Raw genomic sequence first — 13,503 nt, 5'->3', positions numbered from 1 at the left:
CATAGTGATTAAAATTGATAAATTTGCGAGCAAATAAATTTCAATTAACCAACTCAGTCATTCACAGTGAGTCGAGAGAAGCTCATTTTTATCCCATACATTGCAATCAATAAATCAAGCTCGTACTCGTACGACAAATTTACGATCAAGGAAAGAAAGAAAAAATATTGTACTTTTTTTCCGTCATCTTCGATGTTTGTGCAATGTACATTGTGAAACCTGCATGACTACATAGTTATTACCTTAATTTGATATTGATGACAAACAGCGGGTTTTGATAAATTTTCTACTTTTTTTTGGAGAAGAAACGAGAACATTTTCACACCCAGTTTAATCCAAGACGTGGAAATTTCAAAGCATTGGATGTAGAGCACAAAATTCATCATCCTTTTTTTACTTTTTGTAAGGATTTCCTTTAAATCTTTCAACAAACGAGGTTTACTTTTTACTTGGAAGAAGCTTCATCGTGAGAATCTATGGATGTACATTGAGTTTTTCTTACATTAATGCTGTTCGGTCCCAATAAAATGAGCTGTATGTAGAGGAAAAATACAATAATAATAATATAATAATGAAAATGCTGTTATACGGAAGTGTCCCAATTCAGAGCATCAGAGAGGAAGAACTAAAAAAAATAAATCAATAAAAATAAAGGAGAGAGAACTGGGAACTTGGAGCATTTCTGAGGAATTATGATGAAATTCAGAGGAAAGCTTTGTTTTTTCGAGGAGAATCATGGGAAAATTGGATTTTGCTGTGCTTTTTGTGATGAAATTAATGTTTGTTTGGGGTTGAGCTTGTGATTTTGTCCGTAAATTGAAGAATTTTGAGGTTAAAGAGCTGGATGTGGGTCGGGAATTATAGAAATGCAATTGAAGGTATATGATCTTGGCTTAATGGTTAAAAAGTAATAAATTAAGGAACTAGTTCTTAAACTCCCTTATATGACACCTGAAGCTGGGCGACTCCTAGACAGGTATACAGGGTAGGGGTGCTACCTCTATGAAGCTATATACTCAAAATAAAGCTCACAATTTCCATAACAAACCAACCTCATCTGCTGTCTGTCCGAAACACATAAAAAACTATTCATCCTGTCCTCACCTTCTGCTTCTATTTTGTGTATCAACAAAAAAGTTCATAAAAATTATTTTTAATCAAAAAAGTTTCACCAGTGACACACAAAAAAAGCTCTAAATTCAATTTATATATCAATTAAGTTCCTCTGATAGAGCGGAAATTGAAAATTTTATTCTGCATATTGAAGGAACTAAAAAATCGGAAGATTATTAGAGAAACATTTTTTTTTGCTCTCTGCCTTCTTCCTCCTTCGTGCTTTGTATTTTTTATGTAGCATGAAAATAAAATTAAGTTTATCAAATTATGATAATCGATTTTTGATTTATTTTATTTTCTTTCCTTTTTGATTGGACAATAAATTGATAAAAGACGAGACGATTTCTTCAATATTCTTATTTTTTTTATATTCATTGTTGAGCTACACACCTTCGTGTTCTTTTGTATGAAGAAGTGATTTTTATGCAGTATGAATGGATGAAGTGTCAGGGGTGTTGAATAAGATAGATTTAAAGTCCGTTATTCAAAAAGTTTGAATTTTTTGGCATTTTAATGACAATAAAGTTCAAAACTTAACGAATATGAAGTTCAAAAATCAAAAATTCCTTGAAATTTTGAGATTTTCCAAAGAAGAAGATTCATAAATTTAACGAAGAATTATTCAAAATTCAAAAATACGTTAATTTCTCACCTTTGTTGTAGATAAAAACAAAAATTTTGGGCGTGGAGTTTGATTAATTTAAGTAGGTCAGTTGACTGACTCCTGACAAGCCTGGATTTATTTTGTATCCATCCGATGCTCACACCAGAAGTCAGTCATGACATGACTACAATGTAAATTAATATTTTTTTAGGTGTTGTTTTAAAGTGGAGAAAAAAAAGCTTTTACGTAAATTAACAGTTAAGAGGATGTAAAGAATGATGTCAAGTATCATAATAATAATAATGGAAAAATGTTAATTTATGCGTAAAATGTGAATTAATTATTAACTAACACAGTGAAAACATTAGTATTAAAATAAAATTTGTTAAATATCTAAAAAATTGATAAAAGAAAGTTAAATTTTCAAAGGAAATTATCAGAAAAATTAAAAATGTTAATAAGGTGGAAAAGCAAGGATAAATCTTCATCATCGTCAAGCTCGAAGAAAAAGCGAAAAGGACGTGAAGGTAAAGCAATAATAAATAATAAATTTTGATGTCTTCGTAAAAGGTTCATGTTGCCTTACATTATTCTTATTATTACAATTATTTTGATGTCCTTTTTCTCCGAAAAAAAGCAGCAGCCATATAATGGATACCCGTAAAAAGATGCTGGCTTACAAAGGTCGCAAGTTGTGATGCTACATTCCTTTAAAGTCAAACAATTTTTTTTTACGAGCCTCATTTTCGACGAAAATATTTTTCATTGACAGTTTTAAAATTTTTATTAGGCAATTACACGGTAATTGCCATTTAAACTCACTGAGCCATCAATTTTTATCATCGATTATTTTTGTGGTGGTGAAATAATGGATTGTCAATCACTAAAAGTGGAGTTTTTGGTAATGAAAGTGTGGCTTTTTTGTGGATTAATGAGAATATTTTTTGAAGTGAAGTGGGGGAGGGGGAGGGGTCATTAATGATGACTTAATTGTATAACATCGTAATTGAATTAAACACTTTAATTTGGTTGACGTTTGAGAGATAATTGAACGGTTAATGCAATGACGTGGCAATGCTGAGAAGGATATTCAGAAACCCATAGAAACTTCTAGTATTTCAGCAACTAGCCTTAAATAAATCACATAATGTAGGTCACAAGTTCAATTCAATCAGAATTCACAATCAACTGCCAATCCCAACTGCATATCCCAAAACCCATAATATCATCAATATTTAAAAACTTTAAAGTACATCGAGTGCTTATTTTAAATGCATTAGTCCAGGCTATGCTCTACAAATGGGAGTACCTTCATTATATCCATACATGCGATGGTCATCAACAAAAAAAAAGCCATAAGTATGATAATAATCATCAAGATATTCCCATTGGATTGAGTTTTGATGGAAATATAATGTTGCCTGTAATAACTAGACATAATATACATGGAAAAATGGTTCGAACATGCGTGATGTACAAAAACTATAATTAATAAATCTGTTGGGTGTTGTGAATTTTCATTCAAAAGCAGCTTGGTAAATTCATTACATTAAAGTTTCAACAAGCTAGAAAAAGTTAAGGATCTAGTTTAATTATTAAAGTTTTAGAAGCGTTCTTAAAGTTCATGAACGCCCACATTTTTGTAACTTAATTGTTTTTGACTTTCGACTACCCTCAAGCTTGTTATGACATTCAATTTTTTGGGCATTTATCTGTCCTGCCACTCTTCTCAATTTATATTATTAATGCTTGATATTTTCACAGACATTAAATCATTTTATGTCCACACCCTGCCTTAAAGATATTTGGCCAAAAATTTGATTACATTTTAGTGGGCTCATGAATTTCCGGAATTGATATCAAGCACGTGTAATCAATGAAATAGGTAAAAAGTTTACACGTGTGTGGAATGGAATTATATACAAACTCCCATATGTACTTATTCAAATATCAACAATTTACTTATCGCGATGTAAATTTATTTCCGTGTGCGGTTATTGTTGTGTACCTTGGATAGTGATGGATTGTTTTATTGCATTTCATTTTGTGAAAATTGGGAGGGGAATTTCATTTTTGTGAAAATTGTCATTGTGGACATTAAGTTAATGCTTGTTAAATTACTGTCATTTTTATGTCTGCAAAAATAAATGTCTTTTTGTTTTTTGAAAATTGGTATCGCAAGCATGCATAGGTCATTAAAACTTTTTTGCAAAAATGCTAGTTAACCCTCCACGAACAGCACAAGTCGGTTAATTAATAGAAAATCAGACATGTTAGGGATATCTCTGACAGGAGTGTTTTTAGAGGGAGCCTGGGGGTCACGAGCTTGGAAACGCTCCTGACTCAGGTTTGGTATCGAATCATCCGATTATCAAGTCAAAATCACATAAAAGATTACTACTGGTTTCTGGTATGCTCTAGAACTTATTAAATTCCAATATCTCCTTCTCACGTCAGTCTTCACGTCATCTATATCAAAATTAACTTTCATTTCTTACTAAACTCAGTTAAAGCATCCTTTCATTTCCTTCATCTCTTAAAAGTCAATAAAAGAATCTTTTGATGACAGAATTCAATTGAAAATTGCATAAATTATGCACAAAGAGATCTCAGAAATTTCAATAAAGCAGAAGACATTAAAAATAATGAAGAAGATTCCATCATAAAAAGTTTTAAATCAATTTTCTGAATCAGAAATCAATGCGATAAATTCATCATTCTGATTTTAATTAATTTCAAATAATCAAGAGATGAAATTAAGTCCATAATGAGTTAGTTAAATCAAATTATCCATATCCAACGCTTTTCCGTCACTTGAAAAATTCTATTTAAATTAAAAGCAAGCAGCAACTTATCTCTTTCCAATTATGTATTTAAATTCCCAATAGTAAAGCTAGTAAAACTCATTTAAATTATTGCACAATCATTGCCAGTGGCGTTAACGTTGATGAAGAGGAAAAAGTTTTTCAGCCGACAGAACATCCACAAAAGAAATAGGAAGACTGGAATGTTAAAGGAACTATTATGAAAAAGTTAACGAAGAATTAAAAATGAAAAATGGGATATCACAAAGTCGAGAAAATGAGGAAGTTCGTACCGGAAATCGCTTTAGTCCATTTTCGTTTAAAACTTGGCATTTGGTTATGCTGTGATGAAATTAATTCTCTCTTTGTGATGGGCAATGGATGTCGTTTTTGATTTTTTAAGGACTTTTGATGGAAATATTGCTTTTGAGTTGTCTCAATGGAAATTTTAAATGATTTTATTTGACTGCTGGATGGAATTTTCTTTTGTTTTGTGACTGTTGAAGCTGATTCTGGACAAACATAACGATCTAATTGAGATTTTGTTAGCATTTAGTCATTGTAGAATTGAGTTCTATTTAAATTTTGTTAATTAAAGAACAATCTTGAATTAGGAAACTGTATGTTTAGCAACATCATGTTCAACATACATTATGCATCCCCAAACTATGTGTTATTGCTTAGTCGTGCGATTTCTGAGTATAAATAATGTGACAATCAATAATCAATATTTGATGACAATCTTAGCACTTCAAATTAGGTCAAAACACTGCTCTAAGCAATCAAATGTAGATAGAGGGAGGGGGTTGGCAGTCTGGTTCTCAACTTCACCCCTGGCCCTTTTTCCCACATGAATACGCCCTTAGTTCTAATTCTCAAAACTACAAAGTAAATACGATCAACATTGCACATTTAATGAGCTACAAAGCCATGCAACATTAAACCACTTCCGTATGAATTGTCACCAAACTAACGACAATCATGTTCCTTGTCAACACAAAAATTAAAATTCACGAAGCATAATCCAAAAAGCAAAAAGCAACCATTAGCCTCATTTACAAAAAAAATTTCATTTCTAATTTCCTCATTTTCCATTATAATTAAAATTATGCTTGGATATGATGGAAATTATTCATATTTATAGACACAGTGCTAACAAAACAATGCCAATGAGTTGAAAAGTTGAAGAGTTTGCTGATTGAATAACTTCCAATTCAGAAAATATAATTAAAATGAGAACAATTTTTTTGTGAATAGAAAATTCTTGAGAAATAATTAAGTTTAATTGTGTTTCTTGCTATTTTATCATCATCTGACATTCCAGCTGTGTAACTCAATATTTGTCTTCTTTTTATTATCTTTACAGAAGAGGATTACCAAAATGAAAAGTCAAGTCGGAATCAACAAAACGAACAAGGTGAGATTTTCTATTTATTTATTTTAAAGTCTACGGTTTAAAGTAGCGTGTCGACGGGAAGCCTTACACAATTGCCTTATTTAACACAAACCGGAAAAATTTAAATATTAAATCTCGTCTCTTTTTCTTTTTATGTGTTTTATTTTTTTTCGGTATGGTTTTAACACAAAAAAGGGTTTCAATTTTCATGAATGGTGCACATATGTGCGCTTCATAATGTTAGGCGTTAATGTAATTTGCTCCTTTGCTTACTCATTATGACCGAAAAAAGATAGTGATATTGTTGAATGGGGAGTCGTTAAAGCGCCTTTTTTGAAGGCTGAAATTGATGTTTATATGAATGGATGGAATAACATAAGCCTGAACAGATCATGAATACGCTTACATGTTACCATGATGTTATCACAAAACCTTGTGAGCGTGGTCAATGTCTATTATGGGAAAATTAGGAATTGTGGAGGATAGTTAGGGATAGCTGATGTATTATTGCAAGAATGTATTATAAAAACATGCAGGTACTATAAGGAGGTATCCATAGAGGGGATGCTGGCACATTCATCAGATCAGACTTTTTGATCCGCACCCTCATCAGAGTCTGCATCATCATTCTTCATCTCCATTCTCTAACAAATCTCAAATCAGTCGATACCTCATCTTAACTGAGTCATTAGGATCGATAGGTCGTCACACACTGTTTTGACTCAGCAATGCAGTGTATCTAAGCATAATCCATTGTTAAAAAACAATGAAGTAGTAATGCCAAGAACCATAGCATGCAATGCACTATACTAGACAATCAGTTCAAATTGCACCCAAAAAACTCAATTTTCTTCCCAAAGTGATTCAGTCAAAAAAAAATTTGCACTACAACCACGTCATATAAATTTTTAAAAAAATACACATAGAAGCACAGAAAATGTAAAGAAAAAAGAGAAAAAAAAAATTATTTCCGTCTAATATTCAAACGATACGATATTCCTAATTGAAGAGCGAAAATACACAAAAAAAAAAAAAATGTTCTCTCCTGGCCTCAATGAGAAATAATTTTTCATTCCCTAGTTTTCGTTCGATTTTTCATAAAAGCGGATCGAAATAATTGATCGAATTTAAAATTCTGAATAAGTTTTTATGAACGAGAAATTCTTTACGGTTATCGAGCGGGTACATGTGAATTTCCAATTCAAAAGTGTCAATAGAAGTGAGAAGAAAAAATTGTGAATTAATGAGACGTAAGAGGAATTGAGACAAATTTTCCTTCAAATTCTTTCTTTTTCGCCTTGAAAATGATGAAATCGCATTGAAATTTTTTCACGTTTGATGATATGAAGGAACAGAATTTATCATCCTCTTGACTGATTTTTGATAATGATTTTGTGAATCTCGTGATTTTATAAGGCATAAAAATTATGACAAAATAGAAGAACGCGAATATATTGTGAATAATAGTGAAAGTGAGTGTATGTAGGAACAGAACATAATATTTTAGTGACTAACTTGTGAGTTTCTTTTATTATTATTAATATTGCAAAACCACACACGCTCATATGTCGTTCTCAGACTAAGAAACACATGAAAATTTACATCGTACTATTGTTATTGTTATTGCGAGACTGATGACAAGCTACGAGACTGTCGAGGAATTTTTATTAATATAGTTCTTGGGGTTTTTAAGTGGTTTAATCATGTTCTATTTCGCTTATAACTTTTTCACGCTGGAAATAATTTTTAATGAACTTTTTTCTATGGCTGAGAGAATCTCAAGTTACAAGAATTTCGCAAGTGATGAAATTGGAGCTTGATACTTTCAACACACAAGTGTTTGGAGTTAATTAATTTATTTCCTAGTAGAAACACCTTCTTCGACAAGCTTAAAATATGATTTTTTGCAGGAGTGTGCAACCTGCATGCTGCGACACACCTAGTAGGTTAGTCTCGACCATGCGGTTCATGGCATTTTCATAAAATTTTGACAAGTGTGTCGCGTCACACAGGTAACCCACCACTGGCCTAACCATAAATACTACCTCAAATTGCTCAAACTACACATAATTTCAAGGAAAAACTTCACATTATTTTTTTTATGGATAGAATTTTCAATTTTAGAATGGATATATTTTATCGTAAATAATTGGAATAGTTCAAAGCTTGGATATCGATTGATGAGGTTTACAAAAAAAAAAAAAACTATGTAGAATTGATTTATCATCATGTTAGCAACATAAGCTGTTCGAACCATACGTACATGCACGATTAGTTTTTTCTTTCTGTAAACAATTGAAGATTCTAAGTGCTGTGAAGATTATTTATGAGTTTTTTTGGAATAGTTTGGGATTTTTGGAGGAATGTTCTTAGCATTATGAATTGAATAGGTAGAATTGCTACATTTTTGACTACATGAGCGCTTCGGCTTTGATAAGGTATAATTCAGTATGAAGTTTCTGGTATTGCGACAGGTATCACTGGGATGGCACTATTGCACTAATGCACCATGCCAGTTGTCCTACAGTACGTTAGCAGGGACGTTCTCCCAATGACCCCGTAGTCAACTCAAATTTCGTAGTCAGCTCCAATATTAGACACACGTTTCAAATTTCATTTCACTTTCTAAAATTTTATATCATTCGTCACCTTGAACTCCATTGTAAAATTCACATGTAACCCATAAAATGTTTCACATTTCACTTTAAATCATTTTATGACTCCACATTTCTCAAAAAAAAAGGCAATAAATAAAGATTTCAATGTCATTAAATTTAATTAATGATTTCTTCATTTCGATGTAAAATTTAAATCAGATCCATAAAATATTGCAATAAAGAAACTTAAGTGTCAGCAAAATGACTATAATTATGACAACTTTGTGATTATTATGCGGCACGATCAATTTAATCATTGATAATTTAATGTGTAGCGGCAGCTGTGATAACCTGACTCACAGGCTCGGCATATGGTTGTTCATTTAAATGATATCGATTAAAGGGAATGATTGGATGTTAAAATTACTGTGATTTTTTTGGGGTATTTGCTCGTGCTGGAAGTTCATGAGAGGTAATGGATAGTTTTTGTGAATTGAGAAATTGCAAGTCGTGACTAGACGATGATTTGCAGATATAAAGTGCAATAGCATCATTATAAATGAATGAACAGATTCCATTATTTTTCTGAGGTGATTTCTGGTTTTTTCGTACAGATCCAGAGCAAATTTTTGCTGCAAATCTCAAACCTTTAATTATTGTGATAAATATTGCTTTATTCCTGCAATTTTGTAGTTCAGACTGTTGTTTTACGAAGATTAAATCACTTTTAATGCACAATAATCAGTAAATTCAATTAGATACAAAATTCGAAAAATTGCTGCAATTTGCAAGAATGTAAACAACGATAAGGGGTCTAAAACTACTTTCGTTAATTTTAACGAATCAAATTTAAATTTGAAAAATCCGTTAATTCAAGAATTCGTTAAAACAGCAAATTTAAAGCCAAAGTGATAAAGTACAGCAATAAAAAATTGAAATGCTGCCAAAGTGTGCTGATTGTCAATAATAAAAATGAGAATTTCTCGGTCAAAAACATAAAAGCCACAATAATTTGACCATACATTGTATTACATTCCCCTTTTGATGTTGTATGCGCACATAGAAATGAAAGTAAATTTTATTTTTCGCATGGCAATAATCGTAAAAACAAAAAAAAAGTTCATAGTAAGAAGAAAATTTTCAATTGATGAACAAGAAACGAAAAACAGATGTTAGGGTATGTTGATGTAATATTAGCACTATTTGATCACGTAGAATGGAAGAATAAAAGAAAGTCGATGCTGTTGGTCGGCAACAAAATTTCTGTATTTAATTAAAGCATTTTTTTTAAAAATTGCTTTTTGATCACTTGTATGTCATTTTTATAAGACACGCACGCACACGAATCTGTGTGACTTTCACATTATATCACTCACTTTAGGATGTCATAGTCAAAATATAGAATAGGAATAACAAGAGGAAGTAAAATGATGTGAAGAAGGAAAAACAAACTTTTTTAATTTCGTGAAAAACACAAAATTTTGAATGCACAATTTTCGCTGTTCTGCCTTCTTTTCTTTCTCGAGACACTAACAAAAAAGTGTCGAGATAAAAATAATTCAAGCTGAAAGTTGACGTTTGATTAAATAACTATATTGCCCAACTGGGTAGCATTCCATTTAATCAAATTTTTTCACCATGAAAATGCCACAATCTTGCCCATGGGACATGAGATATTTTTGGTAATTGAAAGATAACGTGTAGCGAATTTTTTATTTCGGATATTGGAACTCTGACATGTAATTCTCATTGGATTTTTTTTTTCTTTTCCAATTTTCGATATATCCATTCAGTGAGTTTATTATTATCTTTTTTGCGGATAGAATTGGTCTCAATTTAGTGGGATTTCTTTTTTTGTTGTGGTGTAAACTGTAAATGAAAGCATTTTATGGGAAAATTGTCTAATTTTTCAATTACACTCATGTGTGCTGTATTGAATATTCTGATGTGCTTTGTTAAATCTAGCTGATGACGTGATTTTCATAAGTTGTCGATCAAAAAACTAGTGGAGTAAAGCAATTGATAGCATTTTGTGCAGTGTTCCACAATGCACAGATAGTTGGCTTACAGATCCAGACGTACCTTCGGACGAGTATCTTATGATTAATGCCAGCCTGATCAGCTCATCTTAATAGTTCATTGTCCTGGTCCACCAGAAGCTTAGAATCCGTCTGTAGCAGCTGTTGACAACTAAGAACACTACATAATAAATGTACAATCCCTTCCTGCGCCACAGATTTGACTGAATACCCCGAAAAGTAAACAAAAAAACATTGGTTAACTGCAAAAAATAGATTTCATTTCCCAAAACAAAAACAGTTCCACAAACACTTTACCGCAGACGAAAAAAATACTAATGCTGAACTTGCTGTTCAATCAATCAACGAGCAGACTGAAAAAAAAACTAACATTGTGCATTATTCACTCTCTGAAAACTTTAATTTTGAATACAAAAAGAGCAAAACTTTTCACAGAACTTCCATTCATCCTGCATCCTTACTGGCTCAATACAATCCCAATCAAGCTTGTTTGCAAGACCTCACAGGAAAATAAATTGATTCAATTTAGTCTTTCATCACACGTAATTACGAGCCCGTACAATTTCCACAGCAAATCATTCAATCCCGCATCTCATAAAATAATAGACATAAAAAAAATATTTCTTTGGCACATTAAATGAAAATGAAGAAAATCGAAAACATATCGGAATGAAGAGAACGAAGAAAAAAAAAAGTAGCAAAATATATTTATTTTTAGCATAAAACAAATGTATATTACATTTATATTATGACTGAATAGTAGCATTCATAAAAATGTGTATCGTATAATATTAGATGTCTGATATTTTAAGACTTCCCATAAGAAGAAGGACGAAAGCCACACAATAAAGTGTAATAATTTTTTTTTTCTGCTGCTACATTGTGTTTAAGACAAATCGGATTAAGATTAAGATTGAGGAAATCAGAAGAAAACTAAATATCATGGCTCATGTCCATGAACTTCAGTTGGATTTCTTATTCGTCATGTACGTTATGGGGGTCGTGAATTTATGATGACTATCAGACGCGTATCTAAATTTGGGGTTCAATCTACATCTGAAGGATAGCGAGAAGTTCTTCCAGAAAGAGGGACTCTCAAACACCCTCCCTCCTTAATATGCCCTTGATCTCAGGGACGTATTTAGAAAGGATTTTGGGGTCAACCACAACCGTCCCTCCCTTCTTTTCCCTCCTGGCTACCTCCCTACTATACATAGAAATTGAACTCTGTACACTCAAAATTTAAATTTTCGTAAGAGTTTCCATTTTTGCCTAACAAATTTCAATGTTAAACAGCATCATAACCACACCCTAATGAATTCCTAAATCGTACACATCATAAGATAACAACTCCCTCTTATCGCGTCTTGGAAATGAACATAATTTTTATTAACTCAAAAATTGCTGAGATCTTTGAACTAAGCTCCTTTATTTAAAAGCATCGAAGGATGGAAAAAATCTATAGAAATTATTATTATTAGGCTGTGGTATTGATGGAATTTATAGCTTTTTATTGAGCATTTAATATCCACGCGCAGACAATCAAGGATTTTTTGGTAGTCGTCGTTCAATAAAGATGAATTTGGCGAAGATGTTTCAGTTGATAATGAAGTAAGAATAGGATTTAATGTGGTAAATTCTGGGGTTGGGTGAGAAGTTGGATGTATTCAAGGGTGTTTTGAGGAGTGGGGGGAGAGTGAGGGTGCTAGTCCAGCCATTGCGAAGAAATTCAGGTTTTAATGCCGATGAGTCAGTAAAACTCAAATACCATCTAAATATGACTCAAAATTCAAAACTATCACTTCTATCCAAGTTTTAAAATAGCACAAAGTAGCTCCATACCCTTGAGCATTGTTGCCCTTTCACCCCAACATACATAAAATCTATTTTTTCACATATCTTTTCATCACATTCTGAGTAGATGTAAAAGCATCACATGAGAAAACAATGTACTGTAATGACAGTAATATAAGACATATATTCGAGTTGATAACGTCTTATGACTCAACTAGGTGTCAATTGAATGTCTTTAATGTGTCATTTCGTACATTTTTATATCATTTTATTTTCGGTAATTTTCATACGTACGCTTAGTTATGAATACATGTAGTTTTATTATGAAAGTCATAAAAATTCCATCTAAATCTTAATAGTATCTACATGGCATAGTTCAGCAACCATTTAATGTCTCATGCTTGTCTTGGTCCGCATGACGTTCATCTTATACGGATTATCTTAATATATTTTTGTTTTAAGGAATTACGAAATAATGTCATAATGTGAAAATTAAAGCAGCAACAAATGTGATGTTGAAATATAATTTAAATAACAATAAAAATTAAGCCACTAGCCAGTTTGTCTATCAGATTTCTAATTTTGTTACTTGTTTGTAGCTGTCTATGCATGAACATATGTTCAAGCAACTATTTCTCTATCCAAATATTTATTGCTGTAATAATACAAATCAGTAGCAGATTTTTGCCAGGGTTATCAATTAAGGAATTCGATTTGCTGCTATTTCAATATATAGATTGACGTCAGAGGCATTGAAAATAAATGGTGGAAGACAGTTTAGAATAAATTCAATTAACAATAACAAAAGATTTGGCAGAATTGGTGAAATAGAAACAGATATAGGCATATTAGTGAGCATTGTAGTCATATGCATTTATTTTTTGGTTGATTGAGTGATTTGGAATACTAGAAAGAGCTCATCTGATGTCTATAAAATGGAGGTGTGTGAGACAGGAACTATGCAAGGTAGAAGTGATTAGGAGGGGTCATTAGAGTTTAATTACAATTGATAGGTCATATATGATCCCAAAAATATAGTGTAAAGAGTCAATTGTAGTGTAAGGGGTCCAAAATAGTGTAAAGTAGCTCAGATATTATGTCAGAGGTCGCAAGGTGTTGCACTCAGATTACTTACTACTGCTCTAATTCAATT

The 13,503-nt window shown here is 31.9% G+C and overlaps 1 protein-coding gene across 17 annotated transcripts in view; it reads left to right on the top strand.

The window, feature by feature from the left end:
• LOC139093193 (myb-like protein P) overlaps positions 1-13,503 on the top strand; it is a 143,605-nt gene that overhangs the window by 62,692 nt on the left and 67,410 nt on the right. For all 17 annotated transcript variants that reach the window (XM_070643813.1, XM_070643812.1, XM_070643819.1 and 14 more), the window contains one exon: positions 5,891-5,941. In XM_070643813.1, the coding sequence (XP_070499914.1) occupies positions 5,891-5,941 (51 nt within the window). The remainder of the gene's footprint in view (positions 1-5,890; positions 5,942-13,503) is intronic.

Source organism: Chironomus tepperi, unplaced genomic scaffold (genome assembly GCF_022539635.2).
Source record: "Chironomus tepperi strain 1889 unplaced genomic scaffold, CSIRO-AGI_Ctep_v1 contig_335, whole genome shotgun sequence".
Taxonomy (NCBI): domain Eukaryota; kingdom Metazoa; phylum Arthropoda; class Insecta; order Diptera; family Chironomidae; genus Chironomus; species Chironomus tepperi.
Note: the sequence above shows the minus strand (reverse complement) of the source record. Positions and strands in the feature narration are given on the sequence as shown.